A 23186-nucleotide genomic window follows, 5' to 3' on the forward strand; every position below is an offset into this window, starting at 1 on the left:
GAGAGGGTTTACTCTTGCCTCCTTGAGACTGTTTGGAAAGTGACCAGAAGTTAGAGAAGTGTTGATGAAATGGGTGAGAAACGGTAGAATATCAGGAGCGATAGTCTGAAGGAGGTTTGAAGGGATAGGGTCCAGAGGACAGGTGGTAGGGCGGGCAGAGGTAATGAGGGTAAGAACCTCACTTGGAGAGAGAGGGGAAAAGTCTTTTATACATAAACATGTATAATACAATAATGAGCCACACTGTTGCAGGATGACATGTTTCGTCATTACAATGCAACCTCAGCAGCGTGGATTTTTTTCGAGTACAAACCGACCTAATGCCGTAAATACTCACCTAATCCTCGCCAAAAATAGTCACCAACAAATCCACTACTTAGTGCAGTTTGGCTAACAATTTCTAAAAACAACAGAACCCAGCTGTTTTAGAAAATAGTATTACATAAAGGAGAAAAAACTAAAGTAAACCTCTGTGACCCAATTTGAAAATGTCAGCGCGTTTGAATGCAGGGGCAAATATTAATATTAAAGATAAAAAACTAGAAATTACACACTATACAAAACGCACAACCAATACCAATTTAGCGATATAGCAGCCTGGTGAAAGTACAAGAAGTGGTAGAATAAATTGCACAGCCATTTACTGTATATATATACAGTGCAGTATATTGCACATAAGTAGCGTTGCAAAACAGGAGTTTTTTAGTCTTTGTTGTTATATATGTGTGTGAGGGTCTACTCTACCCATAAGTGATGCACCAGCCGCCACTGATATCTATAGAAAACCAAGAAAGAAATACAAATGATATACACATAGAGTAAATCAAAGGTTGGTATCAAAATGATAAAAGGGAGCCTAACCATAGCTCCAAAATTGTGCCTGAATAAAAGACCTCTCACACCTGTTAGTGCCCAAGTAAGGAGGTAAAACCTGCACTCAACTCACTGAGTAAATGCTGCTAAGAGTCTGTTAATAAATGTTCTGTGTACCTCTAACTTGATAGGGGTGGCGAACATGATTCAGACGCACTATAAAACCCTAAAAATTGTGGACTATCAAAAATAAGCATTATAACCACGCTTTAAATACAGTTGAGGTGACATTTTGTAGATCATTTCTTTTCGGAGCACATATAAAATAATTAAAATAATTACTTTTGTAAAATCAGTAGAATGTATTCTTTTGTACTTGTTAAATGATGAGAGCGATGTAAAACATTTTCCTCTGGCTGCTCTAAATCAGTTTTGGAGAGAGCATCATTATGACAAGGCACTCTTACAGTAAATCTCTGTTTCTGAGGAAATACATACTGCATGTTTGATCATTCACAAACCAGTCTTTTGTTCATCACAGTTACAAACATAAAGAAATTAGTGATCATGGTTTTAGATGCTGATAAAGCCCAGAATAAACAAAGCTGACAGCTTTATGTGCTTTTAGTAAACAGGAACAAAATACCCTTTTAAGTATTATATGCACATGATGGATTATAGAAGCAAAGAAACTGTTGACGTTGAGTATTCGAGCGTATAACATCATTTATTACAATTTGAAGCTGTCAGTGGAAGATTATATTTCTGGAGTTACAGTCTCAGTCCTGGCTGCACTCTAAGGTCACACTGTGTTTGTGATGTCCGACCAAAGTGATGCAATGAGCCAGACGTGTCTCATTGGATCACGGTTTCTTTTTTGGGGATTTGTTTCTATGGCCAGACTGACCCGTTTTCTCTATTTGTGCTTCTGTCTCTTCTCTTCGCCTCCTCACTTCTGTCTCTCTTGGCCTCATGGTCCAGAAACCAGACTCTCCATAAACAGGTCATTAGAAGCCCAGATTTGCTGCCCAGTATTCCCACTGGAAACTCTTTTTTATCGCCGGGAATGATGAAACGTTAATAGCCTGGATCCCTCAAAGCTTCCCAACATGGCCAAACAGAAGTACATTGTTTGTGAGCAACCCAGTCTCATGGCATTTCGTGTTCACCAACACGATTTTTAATCTATTGATTCGTGTTCACCAACACGATTTTCCCCTGTTTTTCATGTTGCACAGCACGATTTTAAAAGCAATGTATTTCTACTGGTAATGTGTTTCGTGCCTGCAGCACGTCTTTTTCTCCGGTCGGGTCGTGGAAGACCGGAAGCTGTGTGGTTCATAAAAACATGTTCTTACTCAATATCAAGCCATAATTATTGCTTTTATTTTCAATCGTATAATTTCGGACTTTTGTTGCCGTCTGTGAGGAAAATAAATGGGGCTCAGAGCCTCAGAATACTGAAATCTGTATTTTTAAATCTTTTTTTCCTTCTAATTTGTTATTCTTTTCAAAATAACACACTGTTATTTACTCACCAATAACACACAATTATCCTTGCTTTTATTTATTGGTTTAATTCCATAATCTCGGGCTTTTTTGGCGTCCGTCAGGAACTGAATTTCAAAATAAAAATAACCGGAAACAGACGTAGGCCTCTAGGAGTTTAGGATGGCCGAAGACACTACACTACCCATAATCCCCAGCTATCGTTTAGGACTACAGTCCCCGTGATTAATCTTCAAGCTCTGGGATTGGATGTTGGAGTGGCAGTGCGCCAAGGTTACGCCGAGCGTCAAACAGCTGTTTGAAATGGAACGAAACCACAGACTATCCAAAACTGGAATCGAACGCCCCCCCAGAACTACACATGCTGGCTATTGTGTTTCGCAAAATGTTCTATGGGACGTCTCTACTGAACGTTTTCGTTTTTCCCACAATTAGAAGTTGCCAGTATTAAACACATTGGTGTTATCAAATGTAAAACATATAATTAATAAATGGGTGAAAATCGCTTGTGTCCATAATGCGCAGGATTAATACCCACATGACAGCTCATTGTTACTTTGTAATTCTACTCCACTACAATTCAGAGGTTAACCTGGTATTTTTACTCCACTACACTTATTTGAGTTACTTTGCAGATTCTGATTAATTATGTGAAATATAAACAACCCTTAAATCAGACTTTAGTTAAACCTGAGTCAAATTCAGGGAAGGTGATTGTCAAGTGCCAACAATCAGGAGAGATATTTGATAGTTGGTGCTTGAGAAGACGAAACATTGATCTGCAATTGACATGAATGGAAACGAGTAATAAAGTATATTCATTACTCGTTATTCTCTACTATGCATCCATTACAGATCCAATATTACAATAAATTCCCATCAACCATCAGCTTTAATTCTGGTGTTCACTGCTTATACCTGCTAATCATCAGCATCACCTCCAGTTGCAAAGTAATTGTGGCCAGTATATAAATGCAGTGGAGTACACTAATTACAACTGATATGAGGTACAGTATAAGAAATGATTGGCAGACAATTGTATAAAACTAACAACAACATAAGCTTGAGTAATTATACTTTCCACCTCTGCAGATGGAAGCTTGCAAATGTACAACCTTTACGTTGGAAGAATGCATTTTACTGTACATGTGTGAACGTATCTGAGTCCATATGATGTGAGTGAGCTACTGTGTGTTCGACCTGCTTTGTTTTTGACCCACCAGCCTCTCCACAGACAGGGAGCTCGGCGCAGAGTTCTCTCTGTGGGAGAGGAGGAGTGTGTGAGCAACCACCATGTCAACTGTCTTCCTGTCACATTACCATACGCTCCTGCAGTAGGACTGCTAATTACGTCTGTGTGTGACAGCCACACCGCCAAGGTGGTGAGAACAAGATGGCTTGAAAGCGGCGGACGCAGGGGGGAGGGGGACTCTCTTCTCATGAGCGCGGGTGTTAGACATGGGAAAATAACGTGATTTTGTTGTAATTCTTGCTTGATTTCACTGTGATGTGAAAGGTTGACGTCTTTCATCACATTTGCTTCCGAGTTTGTAAAATATTTCACGATATAAGATGCTGCTAGTTGGATGATGAAACACTTATTGGCTCGAGGGAGGTCACTACATTATTTGCTGGTTTAATAGCTCAGACAAAATTAATTGGATTTGAATTATACTTCTTCAAATAATGCACCTCATCACTTCTACATAAGACGAAGTGGGACACTATAGCTGACCGGGGCTGCCATTTCAGGGTATTTCTTTTTTTAATTTAGTGACAGCTTGACATGGTTGTGTACGACTATTTTAAAATGTTATTCTGGTAGTCAGCCCAGTCAGTGGTCTGTTGGAGTTTGAGAGGTGAGCTTCAAACAAGCTCAGACTGGTACAATTGAGTGAGGGAGAGTCTAGTTGTGATATTCCTGTGGTATTCCTCAGGCTGCACAGCTCTCTGGGGCTTTTCGCAGCGTCTGAGCTGTGGGAGAGGGAAGAGCAACAGGAAGGAGATATGACAGTTAGTCACCTCAGAGACGAGAACAGACTGAGGACCTGCTCCCAAATGGCTTTTGACAGTTTAACACCATCTACTCTCTCTCTCACTATACTCCTGCTTCACTCTGTTCACGCATGTATGTCAATGTATTTTAGATTAGCTGTCTCCACTTGTGTTGGATGCTGCTGCATTGTATTCCCATGTTAAAAAACCTCAATATTACCCTGATCTTCACCTTTTTGCTCCCCAGTTAAATTCAGAATATTACTCCTTCATATTAAAGCCCTGCAGAGTCTTGCACCTGCTTACATCACAGGTCCACTTGTGCCCTGCAGCACTTTACGGACCCTCAGATCTTTATTCCAAGCTCTGTTGCGCAGTTACATCTAAAAAAAAAAAAGGCCAGGAACAGTGCGTACAAACTGTAACAGTGGCTTGAATGGATAAAAACAATTCTAAATTAAAAGAAAAGATAAAATGCAGGCAGGGGCCAGGGTCTTTGCAGATAGATAAATCTGACTAATAGTTATTTTAATGACTGAATTCAGTAATAAGACTGCTAAAACATTTTGACCTTCAAATCACCAAATCATTGCTCAGAATGTATCAGTCAGTCTTGACACAAAGGTTTTATCACACATTAAATGCTAGCTGAATTCACAGTTAAGGTTAAAGGTTCAAGGTTAACATACAAAGAATATTGTTTCCTTATTGGTTGATGAGTTCTGCTCTTTGTGTCTATATTTGATCTACTTTACACTTTTCAATAGACATCCTCCTCTCCTCTCTCCGCGATGGCCTACTTTATTTAAATGGTATTTGAAGGACATGGGTTCAGCGTTATGTCGCACAATGAGTCGGTATGCAAATGTATGCTAAAAAGCAAAGACAAATGTAAGAGTGGACCACCCCTTCTTGACAGAAAGAGAGCAGCAGGACTTATGTCTGCACATTGGAAACACTCTTACCAGATCCAGGCAGAATATGGACAAGCAAAGCTCAATAAAGGTGGAAACTGTAGTATACATATTCATAACTGTTCTTTATACGACACATCACTCTGAATCGGCATCATAGTACTCTAGGGTGGAGGTGACAGTGGTTTCTATCAATCAATTATTGTTTAAATTCTCTTTTCAGAGACACTTTTGAGTAAATCATGGATATGGATGAAAATGTACATTTTATAAAGCCAAGTTAGGTGCCATTGTCCAAGCACCTCACCTAAAATCCTTTCTTTTTTCTTTATTTGTAATTTCATTAAATTAATTGGATTTAGTGCCGCTCCTCTTTCTCATGACTTTTAAAGTAATGTTTTAATGCTTATTAAACAAGTTGACAGTTTATTAAAATGCTATGTCCTAGTAGTGGAAACGTTTTATACAAATGTGATTGTTCCGCAGCAGTAAAAATGTTAAAGGTGCTGCTTAAATAAGCAGCAGCAGCCGAGTTCATCTGAAAAAGCTTTCATCAGTTTGCTTCTGTTGTGGCAGAAAGTTCAGCACTATACCTAGATGTTCGTTTCTTGATTGTTAAAGTTCCTGAAACTGATTTCCGACTCATGAAGCATTTTCAGAAGTGGAAAAAATGAACTTTAGCCTAAAAAAAACTCATCAACCTGAAAGTAAAAACCCAAACTGCTGATGTCTGTGTTAAAGACCAGCTCAGGAGAATAACCTCCCCCACCTGAATCCTTAAATATGACTCTTAATCTTTACAGGCGGAGGGATCCTCATTCCTGCAGATGGGAGCGTCTCTTGAGCAGCAGATCGTCTGCATGTTCAAGGTATAGTAAAACATTGCAGAGTTACAATAACTGACAATCCAACCTCATTTGAACCCAATTTTGGGATTAAAATCTGGTTGTTGGGTCAATCCAGACAACTGGGACGACCCAGGCCGATAAAGTCCATGTAAGGACAACAACCAGCAACAAGGGAATCCCTGATCTGAAGTCATGGCCCCAATTTCTACAAATTGATCAAATCTGTGTTTATGATTGTACAAACAATTCTCATGAGATCATAGGGCTTAATGTCACTGATGTTTTGCCAATCAAAGGGATGATCTCAGTTCAGTCTGTGAAACCAAAACATTACATCCTCATCAAACTGTAGAGTCCATGCTCATCATTTAGTGGCAGTCTCAATTGACAGGGTTATTTATGACAAAACATTTTTTTTAGAGTAAATGGATCCCACTATCGTGTCTGTACCATCAAAAGAGAGCCAAACGGAGAAAACAGCCATTTAGCTTAGCTTAGCTTAGCATAAAGACTGAATACCAAAACAAACAGGTATCAAAATACACATTATGCAAGAGGTCTGATTTTCTCATCATCAGTCCATCACAATTTTCCACTTGCAATCATTCTTAAGTCCTTCATCTGATAACCTCATTACCATGGATATTATCATTTTGCTACTTTATTTCTATATGTCCCTGTTTCAGCTCATGGAGGAGTATGACTGGGGCGAGTTTGCGGTGATCACCAGTTTGCTGCCGGGCTACGACACCTTTGTGGATATAGTTCAGTCCTACACAGATACCTCCTATTTCCTGTGGAACCTGCAGGATGTTTTGTCTCTGGAAATGTCCGTTGGGTCAAATGATGCGAGGACGAAGCGCATGTTGCAGCAGGTACAATGAGCTATAGAAATCCCATATTGGGTGGCACTAGCTTTAATCTATCACTTAGTTTGTGTGAAGGGCTCAATTCTTACAAATAAGTGCTGTACTAAATGGGGTTACTGCATCATCATTACTAGTCTCTGAACACCTACATGGTGTTTTCAGTTACTCTGGTGGATTCGACCTCTACTCAGGTTGGGTGTGGGTTGGAGCTTTGATGGGAATGTATTACGTTACGAATGACTATCTTCCAATTCAAATGATAAATATGTAATTTTTTCCACCCTAAAGCTTGACAATGGTTGTACAGGTGGACATTTTATATGTTGTATGCGTCAGGCTCTTGCACAGTTGAAGCAGAGCCGCAGGTTGGTTGCATGAGTTCCCATAACACAACAATTGTTAACAATGTACAAACTATACAGTAAAACACATTTTAAAAAAAATGATATTTTGACTCATTTTGAGCACCATGCAAAGCGCTATATAAATAACATGTATTATTATCACCATTATTATTATTATTAGGAACATGTTTACTGGGGCAATAATTCAAATGGATAGTACTGTAATTTTCTCATAGATGTCTTAACCATCAGATTCATTTTTGCAGTCAGTAAAGTCGGCTAGATATCAGAGAGAATGCAGGTTTAGGGCACTTCTACATTGGGTTCACTTCATTGGCTGCCCCTTGGGTCGGACATGTTGACCATTATCCATGCCTTTTTTACTATTCAGACTTAATGTGTTATATGTTAGAGAGCTAACATTAAGGCTACCGTTGGTTCCGTTGCAACCGTTTTATTAGCAGTTAACGGGAGTGAATATTGGGTAACAATATTTGTCTATGAAAGAACTAGTCTGTGTGAGGCAATCTTTGTATTTATTGTTTAATTGGTTGGCATTAGTTTTGTGAAACTTAAATCTGAAACAGCAAAAAGTTTAGAAGCAGGCTGAAGTTTGGGGAACAGCTGGTGCTGCAGGCTCTTGATGACCTGCAGCATGTTCAGGCTGTTTTCTCTCTGACAGCCTTGTTCTCTCCCTCCGCAGGTGGATTCTCAGGTCCTGATGGCGTATTGCTCCTATGAGGAGGCACAGTACTTGTTTCAACAGGCTGCTGAGGTGGGTCTGCTGGGGCCAGGATACATCTGGATCATCCCCAGTCAGGCCGTGGGCAACCCTGATAGCCCTCCACCTGCCAGCTTCCCTATTGGTGTTATCGGTGTGATTACGGACCAGTGGAGGAAGAGCCTGCGGCAGAGGGTGAGGGAGGGTGTCGCCATTGTAGCTCAAGGGGCTGAGAGCTTCAAGAAGCTGTACGGGTTTATTCCTGAGGGACAAGGTGACTGCACCAAACTGGCTAAACACTCAGACAACAATACTCTGTTCAGGTGAGTGACACTTTCTTTCAGTGAACACAACTTGAATGAATTGTGCCAGGGATGAGATATTTCTGTAGGACAAAATGGAAGTTTGCAACACAATGGTTTCGCCGACAAAAAGTCAACAGGATTTTTTCATTGCATTTTGGCCTAGTGCAGAGAGAAAAGCTTTGAAGCAAACAAATGTTTATGTTACTTACATGTTTTGCTCAACAAGATAATTACCAAAATTGTTATAATTGTTGAAGTTCAAATACGATTGCCACATGTCAAAGCTGATGTAATGCTATTAACTAACCACGGTCGCATGTCTTCGATGTCGACATCATGAAGTACATGAGTCCCCCCCTGTGCTACATGATGAAGTTCAGTGTCCCCCAAAACCTCTGTTGTGTCATGTAGTCAGCGAACGCAACTTCTAGGACATGTAAAAGCTTCCAAATTCCCAATTTGGGTTTTTACTGACATTTTCGACATCATACAAAACATGAACTTATGTTATTAACTATGTTAACCACAGACCATACAGAAATGAAAATTGACCTCCAAACAAGAGAACTGGAAGTGCAAAAGTGTTGACTCATTTTGGGGTTTTGGGTCTCATTCCTGCAGCACTGTATTCTTATAAGAGTGATCATTACTGTGGCACGTACGGAAGAGCAAAACTTCAACTTCAGCTGAACAGCATGAAGTGAAAGTATGTTGCGACTCTTTTTCACATGTTCTGAAATGCAAATTGACCTAGACTCATTATTCACAGACCCTGTCTGTCAAGGATGTGTATCTTAACAGAGTGAAATCAGTCAGTAGGAACACTCTCCGCCAATCAGCCGCCTCCCTCTTCCACTAATGAGCTACTTCCAGCCTCCCACGTTAGATTAAGCCCTCCAGTGGAGCTTTAGGTTTAATTAGGAGGGGATCATTGTGTGTGTTTATCTGTGTAAACGAAAATGCAAATTCTTAAATGATGTATCAAAGTCCTTGATTGTGTTCAACATCATTTTTGTATGACTTTATGTTTGTGTGGGTTGCAGGCACATGCTGAATGTGACGTGGGAAAGGAAAGATCTGTCATTCAACAGCCAAGGCTTCCTCACCAATCCTTCCATGGTCCTCGTCGCTTTGGACCGTGACAGACTTTGGGACAAGGTACTGGGCACCAGATAATAAATCACACTAACAAGCTGGCATGACGACACACGAACAATAAGATGTTTGTCCCGTTAAGTGCCCATATAAAGTTCATATACAGAGGACTAGTATAACAAGATATATAACGGATTCACAGATGAATTACAGTTAACATTTGCTGCTAGCAATGCACCCAGGGATGATCAAATAACTGCCATTGGAGTGCGTTGATACTGATAGAATCGTTCGTAGGAGCATCTTTTTTATGATCTCTAAATGTGAAGTTGTGTTCGACATCAAAAATAATGATATTCTCGGAAAATGTAAGTCACATTGAATATTTATGAGAATATGTGTATAATGTCTGTGTTCAGATTTGACTGAGTTATACAATTGTTTACCCAAATTACATCAACGGGGCACTAAGGTTTCTTTTAAGTGTCTTGATTGCTTCTTTATGCTGTGTGTCACATCCACTGCTGCAGCTCCAACTGTGGTGACCGCAGTGGTGAACCGGCACAAACAGCAGGACAAACTACAAAACAATATCTTCCCATTGTTTTTAGAACCCCAGCGTGAAACTGTATTTTAGCCCCACACAGTATCTTTTCCTCACATCTGTCCCTCTAACCCCTCCACCCCTTTTCTTGCTGTCACAGTGGAGATGTCAGCATCCTTGACTTGAACAATTGATCAAAAGATAACTCCCCAATCACTCTGAACCTCACAAATAGATGGTATTTGAAAGGTACAAGTGTAGACGTACATTGTAATCAATAATGTTTTGTGTCTGTGTGTTTCCTCTTGAAGCCACCCTCTTACTCCGGTTTTATTGTCGCCATGCTTTGCAATTTTCTTAAGAATTTTCACTCCCTTTTACTCACACACAAACATACACCAATTTTTCAAAGCCCAGGGTATATTGAAAAAGTTAGACTAAATAGAGAGACCTGAAGGTAATCTCACAGCTACAGTTGAACTCATTTATTTCTGACCTGGAAAGACCAACCTACTTCATCAATGTCACCTCCTGGCTGATGTGTAAGTCTGCGTGTGTGTATGAACATGGACATGTAATTGTGTTGAAGTGGGGTTTTGTTTTGGCGTGTGTGTAGATTTGAAGGTAGCAGCCAGCACTTCATCTATTCCTTATGTCCTCATGTTGAAGTGTAGATATACTGCTGTTGTGGACACACACACACACACACGCGCGCACACACACGCACACATACACAATCGACAACAAGAGATTACTTTAAACAAGTGTCTTCTTGTCATGTTACTCAGCCGTAATATCGACCCTGACACTTTAACATGATGTTGTTCCTAAATATTGTTTGAAGGGTGTTACTGGGGGACATTTATTGGCAGGAATGACCCCTTTTTCTGCTCTGGCGCTCTCTGGGAACTTGTGCTATCTTTTCTCCTTTTTCCTTGAGATTAAGTGAGATGACATTTTCTTTTGTATAACTATGAATATAAATAAATAAATGCATAATTAAGGACAGAGTTTTGCACAGTTGAATTGTTGCACAAGGTGATTTTACTGCTAAGTCAACAGATATAATAGGTGTGATCTTTATTGTCCTCAAAGGGGAAATTCATTTTGTTCAGGTTAGTACCACACCAACAGCGGTACAATAAATATCATGACTCAATATCAATCTCATGAAACATTAACATTTTACGTAACATTACAGCCATGGCAAGGCAGATCACGTCAAACTCAGGGGTATATCCCTTTCAAATGGATTACTTACATTCAGTGCAACAGTACAAGTCCTTAGAGATTGGTTTTTTGTATGCAAAGGTTGCTGGGATGAAGTCTGATAAGGCGGATTTTTAACCTGCGGTGGACGATGGGCAGTGACTCTACAGTCCTGACTCCAGCAAGGAGCTCATTCCACCAGTGAGAAGAGCCAGGACCGAGATAAGCGACTATAGGTTTTCTGAGTAATGGTTTCCTTCACTGCCCTGTAGGCCAACACTGGAGTTTTGAACTGCATCAAACAGGGGGCCAGCGCAGTGAATGGAGAAGAGGGATTCTGGATTCTCTGCAGAGGTCTGATGAGACCATGACTGAGAAATGTTTACCTACAAAACATGCATTTGAAATCTATGATGTCCAATATGGATGCCCTAGGATGAATCTTAACATCTAAGAAAGAACAAATGTAATCATGCATTAACTTTGATTTTTAATATGCAGTATTGGGGAAATTTCTTAGATTCTAATACTCTTTTTTAACCCAGTATCCAATAATCAATACCAGTTTTGGCAACAAATGACAGAGCTTCAACTTAAGATGCTCTATGAGAGGAAGCGACATCCCATAACAAGACAGATTGAAATGAGCGATCTTCACAACTGACATCTCTGCGATACCCTCATTCACAGATGGTGTGGACTGGAGAAACAAATCACCGTCTCGCACAATATACTGTACCTTCATGCAGATTTGTAAATCATCCATGCATGACGAAGGAAGAGCGTTAGCATGAGCGAGCAGAAGAATCAAGAGTGGGTATGAATAAGAGCTCTCATTAAAGCTGTAAGAGAGCAAGTTTCACATGCAGTAAGTCAGCGCTGGCTGAGCCATGGCTCATTAGGTTGGGTTGATATGACAAACAGTCCTGGCTCTCACAGAGAGGGTTTCACTGAGTTTAGTGTCAACATCGATGGGATTATTCTCTGTGTGATGTGACAATATACCACAATTCTAGTCCCAAGTGGCTCCCTCTGATATTGAAAAACTAAATGTACCTCTTATTTCTCTTGGCTACAGTATATTTTAGTCTGGCAGCAAATCTGTTTGTCAATCACAGTTGAGCACGCTTTGTTATCAAAATGATATTTAATTATAGCTCTACAAATAGCATTACATATTTGAAAAGCAAAAATACTTAAACACACAGATAATTAACACCACTAATTACTTGAACAGTTCCCATTTATGAACAGTGACATTTCAATTTGTTATTCACTTGAAGAAGAAAATTAATAATTGAATAATCATTCAACAAAATGAACACAGATTGAAGGCAACACATATTGGGATGTATAATTAATGTGAGGCAGTTGGTATGCCCTTTGTTTTATATTCTGCTTTTTTTCTAAAAATGTCTAACTCAAACACTTTTAAGTCTTTGAGGCATTAATGAACTCTACTCTTCTTTCATCTTCTAATCCTCTTCCTCCAGGTCAGCACATGCTAATTTCCATTTTTAAATAAAATAGTGCATTCATTCTGTGAAGTTGGGAGAGACAAGACAGGGAAAGAGAGAAGGGGTTGATATGCAGATCAGGTCGAGGGTGAGATTCAAACACTTGTGCAGGATCGCGCTGAGGTTTTTGTCTCTCACCCTCCCTCTTCAGGTCGGAACGTTCTCCCGAGGGATCCTTCAGGTTCGCTACCCGGTTTGGCCTCGATACGGCAGCTTTCTGGAGCAGGTGTCCGATGACCGCCACCTGACTGTGGCCACGCTGGAGGAGCATCCCTTCGTCATGGTGGAGAACGTGGACCCGGGCACTGGCACATGTGTCCGCAACACCGTGCCCTGCAGGCGCCAGTCCAATCAAACAGGAAGGTACGCAAAGCAACGCTAACACGTTTGTTAAATCTGCACGAACATGAAGATTTAGACACAGAGATGTCTATTAAACCCTGATACTTTTTGGGTTATCAAAAACTGTCCAAATCTTGTATTGAATGTCGGTCAGGTTAAGAGTCTTGTGTATTTTTATTTTTTAAAAGAGGTTATTAAGTCCTGAATGTAAGTTTGCGGTTGGCCTAATTGTGTTTCATGCAGTACCATTATGCTAGCATGCCAATGTATTGTGTGTTATGCGGTGTTCAGGTTGGTTAATAAACGTGAATCGTGGATTTTTGCGTCTTTCAGTATGATTCTGTGACCAAAAATCTCTGATCAAAAATGTTCCAATTTTTGGTAACACTTTATATGAAAGTGGACCTATCATGCTATATTTGAACAATATATTGTAGGGCCATACCTATATAATACGGAGCCCTGGAGGGTTCATAGAGAGAAAAATAAATAAAACGTGGCCACGTTTTACTTTCTCGTGCGCACGCTTTAGTAACTCGTGCGCACGAGTTACTAAAGTGTGCGCACGAGTTACTATAGTGTGCGCACGAGTTAATAAAGCGTGGCCTCGTTTTATTTAAATTGAGGGATTCCTGTCCGTGACTCACAGTATCTGCTGCCCACAGCTGTTTTATAGAAGGAAAACCTCCTTCACTTTATGAAATCTCAGCGGCACCAGTGGCCTGTACTACGAAGCAGGATTGGCTATTTACACTATTCATTCATGAAGTATGATGCTGCGCTGTCAGCACGCGTCTCCATGTTTGTGATTGGTCAAATGTTGCTAACCCCGTCCCTTTCACATGAACGCGCTCTCAGCCGGACAGAGAAACCCTGGTTGATTTACTGAGTTGATAACCAGCTTCGTAGGACCGCTTATCGACATCGCGTTTGTTAGGGTCAGTTAAACCGGGTAAATCGAACATATTCAGGTCCAGGGTCTGTTGAACTGGCTTCGTCGTGGAGGCAGTAACGTGTAACTCAGCAGAATCTGAGAAGAGCAGCACCAGCTGCAAAGAGCTGTGCCTTTTACTGTTTACTTCACTGCGTTTCCCTTCATTAGAACCGCTGAATAGAGATCGAGGCTGCTACGTTTAACCACACACACCTATACACACATCGAACTACCAGAGTATTCCCCCTCGCTTTATGAAGGAGATGTTCTGTCACCGGGGCGCATGATGTGTGTGTGTGTGTTCTCAGCTCCGCTCTGTGTGCGTGTTCGTGTGTATCCGACACCACCGGCATTTGTTTTCAAATTACCACGAACAGTACTTTAAACAAATCTGGTTCCCCATAGTTAAGTGTATTCCCAAGTGAAAGAAATGTGTTTAATCTTAATCTCGATGTGCTATAGTCCTGCCGGAGTGCACCGGAACGAACGATACTATCATAAACAAATGCCCCCCCCCCCCACACACACACACACAAAACGAGGCCATGCTTTATTAACTCGTGCGCACGCTTTAGTAACTCGTGCGCACGCTTTATTAACTCGTGCGCACGCTTTAGTAACTCGTGCGCACGCTTTAGTAACTCGTGCGCACGAGTTACTAAAGCGTGCGCACGAGAAAGTAAAACGTTGGCACGTTTTATTTATTTTTCTCTCTATGAACCCTCCAGGGCTCCGTAATATAAAGTATATAAATATAGTTTTTTTTTCAAAATACCAAGCAGATCCTGCATTTTAGCCATGCCTCATTTCGCTCTATTTGCTCTTTCTAGCCCTGTTTTTGCATGGGCTGATTCTGTGATGTAAGGCAAGGCAAGGGGGGTTTATTTATATAGCACCTTTCAACACAAGGCAATTCAAAGTGCTTTACAAAAAATGAAAGACATTAAGAAAATGGCATTTAAAATCAGTCATTAAAAAGAAAAGATAATAAAATAAACATTAAAAGAACAAATACATGGATAAAAGTTACAGTGCAGTTTAAGATGTGAATAGTTCAATTAAAAGCAGCGGCAAAAAGAAAAGTCTTCAGCCTGGATTTAAAAGTAGTCAGAGTTGCAGCGGACCTGCAGGTTTCTGGGAGTTTGTTCCAGATATTTGGAGCATAATAACTGAACGCTGCTTCTCCATGTTTAGTTCTCACTCTGGGGACAGAAAGCTGACCAGTCCCTGAAGACCTGAGAGATCTGGATGGTTCATAATTTAGCAGGAGGTCAGAAATGTATTTTGGGCCTAAACCATTCAAAGCTTTATAAACCAGCAGCAGTATTTTGAAATCTATTATTTGACACACAGGAAGCCAGTGTAAAGACTTCAGAACAGGAGTGATGTGATCCACTTTCTTAGTGTTAGTGAGGACTCGAGCAGCAGCGTTCTGAATTAGCTGCAGCTTTCTAATAGATTTTTTAGTGAGACCTGTGAAGACACCATTGCAGTAGTCGAGTCTACTGAAGATAAAAGCATGGACACGTTTTTCCAAATCCTGCTGTGACATTAGTCTTTTAATCCTAGATATATTCTTTAGGTGATAGTAGGCTGATTTAGTAACTGTTTTAATGTGACTGTTGAAACTCAGGTCAGAGTCCATGACTACACCTAGATTTCTGGCTTTATCTGTTGTTTTGAACATTGCAGACTGAAGCTCAGCGCTAACTTTTATACGTTCTGCCTTGGCTCCAAAAACCATTACCTCAGTTTTATCTTTGTTTAATTGGAGAAAGTTCTGACACATCCAGTCATTGATTTGTTCAATGCACTTACTCAGTGTTTGAATTGGAGCATAGTCTCCTGGTGAAATTGTTACGTAAATGTGTGTGTCATCCGCATAGCTATGGTAACTTATTTTGTTGTTTTTCATTATCTGAGCCAGTGGTAGCATGTAGATGTTAAAGAGAAGAGGCCCCAAGATGGAGCCTTGAGGTACCCCACATGTCATATTTGTCAACTCAGATGTGTATTTACCTATAGAAACAAAGTTGTTTCTGTCCTTTAAGTAGGATTCAAACCAATTTAGAACTGTTTTCGAAAGTCCCACCCAGTTTTCTAGTCGGTCGAGTAATATGTTGTGGTCAACAGTGTCAAACGCAGGACTGAGATCTAATAATACTAACACTGAAGTTCTGCCACTGTCTGTGTTTAAGTGGATGTCATTGCAGACCTTTACAAGAGCAGTCTCAGTGCTGTGGTTTGGATGAAAGCCTGACTGGAACACATCGAAACAACTATTTAAATGCAAGAAATTACTCAACTGTTGAAAAACAACTTTTTCAATGATTTTACCTAGAAATGGCAGGTTTGATATGGGCCTGTAATTGTTCATTACTGAAGTATCTAGATTATTATTTTTTAAGAGCGGTTTAATGACTGCAGTTTTCAGGGCCTGTGGAAAAATACCTGAGTGAAGAGATTTGTTTACTATATGAAGTAGATCTGAGGCCATGCAACGAAAAACATCTTTGAAAAATCCTGTTGGAATAATATCAAGGCAGCAGGAGGAGGATTTCAGAAGTTGAATAATGTCTTCTAGGTTTTTTATCATTAATCTGATGGAATTGTGTCATGGTGTTTGAATTGATATTAGGTGGACATAGGGACAACACATTTGCTGCACTGGATGCAGAGGCACTGACTGCTTGTCTGATTTTCTGAATTTTGTCAGTGAAAAAGGAGGCAAAATCATTGCATGCCCTGGTGGATAGAAATTCAGAGGCTACTGACACTGGGGGGTTAGTTAGTCTGTCGACGGCAGCAAACAAGGCACGTGCATTGTTTTTGTTTTTGGTAATGATGTCAGAGAAGAAAGACTGTCGTGCGTTTTTCAATTCCAAATTATAAAGGTCAAGTCTCTCTTTATAGATTTTAAAGTGAACCTGGAGATTTGTTTTTCGCCACCTACGTTCAGCTTTTCGACACTCTCTTTTTTCTGCTCTCACGGTCATGGCCTTTCTCCATGGAGATATTTTCTTCCCAGTCACTTCCTTTACCTTAGTTGGAGCCATGGCATCTATAACATTTTTCATTTTTGAATTAAAATGATCTACTAGCTCATTTACTGAGATGTTAGCGGGGGCAAGTGTGGAAGAAAAATTCTGAGTAAACATTTCCCTAGTATTTTCAGTTAAATATCGCTTTGTGGTTACCTCTTTTTGAACATTTTTGTGAACAGAAATAGAGCTCTCAAAGAACACACAGGAATGATCAGAGAGTGCAACATCAGTCACCACAACCTTAGAGATATTCAGACCCTTTGAGATAAATAAGTCCAGAGTGTGCCCCTTATTGTGCGTGGGCTCCGTCACATGCTGAGTCAGTCCATAGTTATCAAGAACACAAAACAGTTCTTTAGCCCCTCTGTCCTGGGGGTTGTCAACATGGATGTTAAAATCACCAACAATGACTAGACGATCAAAGTCAATACACACTATAGACAGCAGTTCAGTAAAGTCATCAAAAAAGCTTGCACAGTATTTGGGTGGTCTATAGATATTTAGGAACAGAGCTCGAGAGGAGCATTTCAGCTGAAGGGCCACATATTCAAAAGAAGCAAAGTTCCCATAAGATGTCTTCCTGCATTGAATGGAATCATTGAACAAAATAGCAACTCCACCTCCTCTCTTATGCATTATTTTCTGACTCATAAAACTAAAGTTGGGAGGGGTTGATTCGATAAGAACAGCTGCACTGTTATTTTGTTCAATCCAAGTTTCCGTTAAAAACATAAAATCAAGATTGTGCTCAGTGATAAAATCATTGATTAAAAAGGTTTTTCCTGCCAGAGACCTTACATTTAATAAAGCTAGTTTAAGTTTGTCAGATACACTATCAGTAAGATGTTTTGTGACAAGGTGTGGCTGACATGGAATCACTGCTAAATTTGATAAACTCACACGAACGTTTGAGCACTTCCTGTTTCTAAGCTGATTCACCGCTCTTAATCTATTACCTATCAACACAGATATCGTTAAAGGTACTGGCAGGCAGGGCCCCGGCATGTCCTGGAAAGAGTTGAGAGTGCCATACGCCCTTGAGCCTGGACCCAGCACATATCAGTAAGAGTTTGTTGCGTTTTGTACACACACATCCTTATCAGGCTTCGGAGACTGCAGATGCTTTCTTGAAGGGAGGGGAGGTGGTTGACGTAGGCACGGTGATGGAGACGGGGGAGATGGTGCGGGGGTAGAGGACATGCTGCCAGGTGGGGGAGGTGGTTGATGTAGGCACGGTGATGAAGACGGGGGAGATGGTGCGCGTCTCTACAGTGATTTTGGTGGGCGTCGTTGTGGAGCGGGGGTAAAGGACATGCTGCCAACCCTGCGTATCGCCTTAGTTTGGTCTTTGAACTCCAGGAAGGAATCGGTGCCAACCCTCTGTATCTCTTTGTGTGTTCGGCTATCTCCAGGAGGGTGGGCGAGGGTGAAAGGGTGAACGGAGAGTAGAGAGAGCTTTGGGGTGAAGGAAGAGTATCCTCAGAGGTGATAGAGGGGGTGAAGGGCGGTGGAGACTCCTCCATTTGTCTCCCATAATCAAGACATTCCTCAGGCGGGTGCAGTGATAGCTTTTCAAGGTTTTCTGAGGGATGTGTTGTGTCTTTCTCTTGTTTTGATTCCTCTTGTTGCTTGTCCTTGGCAAAGGGAACAGATTGATGACATAGGCAGTTGAATACGTTAGAGATAAACAATTTCACTCCTGATTTGTTCAGACAAACTCCATTTGCCTTAAAAAGATGTCTGCGGTCCCAGAAAAAGTTGTCAATAAAATTGACAGAATGGTCAATACAGACAGTTGAAAGCCAGGTGTTCAGTGCAAACAATCTGCTGAATCTCTCCACTCCTCTTCTGACTGGCGGTAGAGGGCCACTGATGAACACCTCTGCATTTAGAGAGCTGACAGTTTCCAACAGACATTTAAAGTCTTTTTTCAGCACTTCTGACTGTTGTTTCACAACATCATTTGTTCCAATGTGCAGTACCACATTCTTCACAGTCGGATGTTCAGCCCCAATATGCAGGATCTTCTCAGCCAAGTCAGAGACCATATCCTTGGGAAAACAGAGTACTTTGGTGTTGTTCTTACTACACAGACTTTTTACATCTCTTACAACAGAGTCACCCACAATCAGAGTTTCAGGCCCAGTCGTTAGCTTTCCCTCTAGCCTTTTACTTTTGGAGTAGCTATTGGTCCTTACCCTGCTATGTGAAGAGGACGGGTTATCCAGGTCATCAGAAAGAGATCTCCGGTTCTCGGTCAGCGGAGCGTATCTGTTCTGGATTGGCACACTCGGTGGTTTAGGAGGATTTTTTGTAGTTCTCCCTTTAGCAGCTGTCCACGGCTGTTTCCTAGTAGGAACAGGGGTTGAAGAGGCGCTCTTCCTGGGTGATAACAATGCAGGCCAGCTGGTCGCATCACAGATTTCAGAGCGCTGGGCTCTGCCTGTTGTTCGTCCTCCCAAATCCCATGGAAATGATTTACTCTTCGGCCTTGCACCCAGAGAGTTTGAGGGAGGACTACCACTTGTATATTTATTACCCGGTACACAGCCCTCCTGTTCCTTGGAATCCTTGTAGCTGCTAACTAGCTTTGAGTTAGCATGCCTTTGTCCATTATTTTGCAACACTGGTAAAGTGGTGTCATTCCAACCTAGTCCATTCACTTCCACGTTAACTTCCAACCGTTGCATTTTCATTTCCAACACGGCCATCTTCTGTAGAAGTTTGTGGAAGTCATCTGTAGAGAACGGAGGCATTTTGCTGCTAACTAGCTTAAGCTAAATAGCATGCTGTACCAGGCTTTAGCTGTTGCTAGGCCACGCTACTGTAAGACTGAGGTCGTCGTAAAATATTGAAATATGGCTGAAACCCTCCGTCTATTTACGAAGAATAACTGTCCCAGTGATAGTTTAATGTCCAGGAGCCGCTGCTCGAAGTTTTCAGAAAAGAAAAATAGAAAAAGAGCAGAAAAAAGTAAGCAGAGGAAAGAGCAAGCAGAAAAGCGTCTGCACTGTAAGAAGGCAAGGTCACAATGTAGCTTTAATGCAAATGAGCTTCAGCTGACCACGCCTCCCTGCAGGAGAGGGGAGCGTGCTTTGAGATCAGCTGCTGGGCTGTCAGAAGAGGGGGAGAAAAAGAGATCTCCATCCTCCGTGTTTTATTATTATATGATTGTATAGAGTCATTATTCATTTATTTTAAAGCTCAATACATAACAAAGAAGACCTTTGACCGGCACTTTTCGAATTTTGTCCGGAAGATTTAAACTTTAACAGACATGTTGACCGGCGAAAAAAAATCTAACTGAAACTCTGCCGCACGGTCCCCTCGTTCCTTGGAAGAGGCGGAGAGGTGGGTGTTTGTCATCTGCTGGTGGCAAACCGGAGAGAATTACAGTGCTTGCCTTGACGGGGAGGGATTGCAGGGATGTGTGTGTACAAAACGCTGCAAACTAATATTTGCTGGGTCCAGGCTCAAGGGCGTACGGCACTCTCCACTTTTTCCAGGACATGCCGGGGCCCTGCCTGCCTGTAGCTTTGCCGATATCTGTGTTGATAGGTAATAGATTAAGAGCAATGTATCATTTTAGATACAGGAAGCGCTCAAACATTTGTGTGAGTTTATCAAATTTAGCAGTGATTCCATGTCAGCCACAGCTCGTTACAAAAAACCTGACTGATAGTGTGTTTAACGAACTTAAACTAGCTTTATTAAATGTCAGGTCTTTGGCAGGAAAAACATTTTTAATCAATGATTTTATCACTGAGCACAATCTCGATTTTATGTTTTAACAGAAACTTGGATTGAACAAAATAACAGTGCAGCTGTTCTTATCGAATCAACCCCTCCCAACTTTAGTTTTATGAGTCAGGAAAGAATGCATAAGAAATGAGGTGGAGTTGCTATTCTGTTCAATGATTCCCTTCAATGCAGGAAGACATCTTATGGGAACTTTGCTTCTTTTGAATATGTGGCCCTTCAGCTGAAATGCTCCTCTCGAGCTCTGTTCCTAAATATCTATAGACCACCCAAATACTGTGCAAGCTTTTTTGATGACTTTACTGAACTGCTGTCTATAGTGTGTATTGACTTTGACCGTCTAGTCATGGACTGACTCAGCATGTGACGGAGCCCACGCACAATAAGGGGCACACTCTGGACTTAATTATCTCAAAGGGTCTGAATATCTCTAAGGTTGTGGTGACTGATGTTGCACTCTCTGACCATTTCTGTGTTTTCTTTGAGAGCTCTATTTCTGTTCCCAAAAATGTTCAAAAAGAGGTAACCACAAAGCGATATTTAGCTGAAAATATTAGGGAAATGTTTACTCAGAATTTTTCTTCCATACTTGCCCCTGCTAACATCTCAGTAAATGAGCTAGTAGATCATTTTAATAAAAAAATGTAAAATGTTATAGATGCCATTGCTCCAACTAAGGTAAAGGTGTCTGGCAAGAAAATATCTCCATGGAGAAAGGCCATGACCGTGAAAACAAAAAAAAGAGAATGTCGAAAAGCTGAACGCAGGTGGCGAAAAACAAATCTCCAGGTTCACTTTGAAATCTATAAAGAGAGACTTGGCCTTTATAATTTGGAATTGAAAAACGCACGACAGTCTTTCTTCTCTGACATCATTACCAAAAACAAAAACAACGCACGTGCCTTGTTTGCTACCGTCGACAGACTAACGTTCCCTACACACGGCGGCGTGCGTTACCGCTTGGCGGTGGGCGTGTCTGAAGCTTGGGGATTTTTTACGAACAACGCGACCAACAACCAATCACATGAATGTCCCGCCCCGGACATACAAAGCAAAGCATTCATGCTACATCCATGCTGGCTAAATATACTGTCTATAATTGCTAGCTGTTCATTCAAACGAATTACACTGGATATAAACTCCCCAAATAGGCGAACACCTACCAGTTTCACCCACTGTCTCTGCCACCTCCCCCCATGCCTGGCTCCTCCGGTTTGTATCCCTGTATGTAAAGAGGGACTGGTCATATAGTACCGCCACGATCATTTTCTCCTCCATTTTTTGACATATGGGAAATAACTGCGGTCTGGCTCTCCCAACATACACGCGGTTTGATTGGCTAGCGCTTGTAATGTCAGATTTGCATACGCGGGATTTGATTGGCTGACACCTCCGTCGAGGCGGCAAAAGTAGAACATTGCTCTACTTTTGCAGCGAGCACCGCGAGAGAAGCTACGCTTTGCTCCCACAATGCAGTTTGGCGAATCGTGACGTCACCCCATTCAAAGTGAATGGGCAGAAGCGTTGAAGCGGCAACGCACGCCGCCGTGTGTAGGCTCCAATGGGAAACCCTAAATGTTTGAGCACCCTCTATGAAACGTCAAGCTACCCCACAGCACCCCAAAATAAATATCTGCCGCCGCCACTGAGCCTGACTATTTGTGTTGGGGGGGCCCGACTTATTTTTTTCTGTAAGTGTAATCCTTACACTGTAACGATTAGTAACATGTATTGTGTTTATGTGATGACATTTGGAGATGTTTAAACGCAATGAGAAAATGTGTTAGCATTCGCGCTAGCATTTGCGTTAGCATCCGCGCTAGCGTTAGCATACACGGTAGTGTTAGCATACATGCTAGCGTTAGTCATACTAGCCTGTATACATGCTTATTGCACAGCTAGCATTAGCTATATTTACCTTGTTTACACTTAGCGGTCGTATGTGTTCATCTGTGTATGTTACACTTGCATGTATGAGATCATTAAGTGCCTTGTAACTTCTTTTTGTATAGTTTCACTCCGTTTGAATGTCAGTGGACTGAAAATAAGTCAATAAAGGAGCATGGCTGCTCATTGCCTGGCTCTCAAAAGAGTTTGGCTGGCTGTTTAATCTATGTTCACACTAGGGCTGCACGATATTGGAAAAAACTGACATTGTGATTTTTTCCCCCTCCGCGATATATATTGCGATATGAAAACATACAGGAATTGAAGAAAAGACCGTTTTTTTTCTCCGCAAACCATCCTTTCTTGAACTTTAATGCTATATAATTGGTATTTTTTTAACTATATTTAACCGGATGAAGGATTTTAGTCACGGACGTCTGGATCTTAAGTTATCAGAGCAACAAGCTGAGCTAGCTCGGTTAGCAGCGCTGAACTGCCCTGGAGAAACACATGAAACTACTTTATTCAGTGTTTTTA

General features: G+C 41.2%; 1 protein-coding gene across 1 annotated transcript in view; it reads left to right on the top strand.

The window, feature by feature from the left end:
* The window catches only part of LOC117544559 (glutamate receptor ionotropic, NMDA 2C-like), a 70261-nt gene that overhangs the window by 25961 nt on the left and 21114 nt on the right, over positions 1–23186 (top strand). Inside the window, 5 exon segments of the mRNA XM_034213718.1 lie at positions 6035–6100; positions 6766–6954; positions 7996–8336; positions 9362–9476; positions 12835–13046. Of these exon segments, the coding sequence (XP_034069609.1) occupies positions 6035–6100; positions 6766–6954; positions 7996–8336; positions 9362–9476; positions 12835–13046 (923 nt within the window).

Source organism: Gymnodraco acuticeps, unplaced genomic scaffold (assembly GCF_902827175.1).
Source record: "Gymnodraco acuticeps unplaced genomic scaffold, fGymAcu1.1, whole genome shotgun sequence".
NCBI lineage: Eukaryota > Metazoa > Chordata > Actinopteri > Perciformes > Bathydraconidae > Gymnodraco > Gymnodraco acuticeps.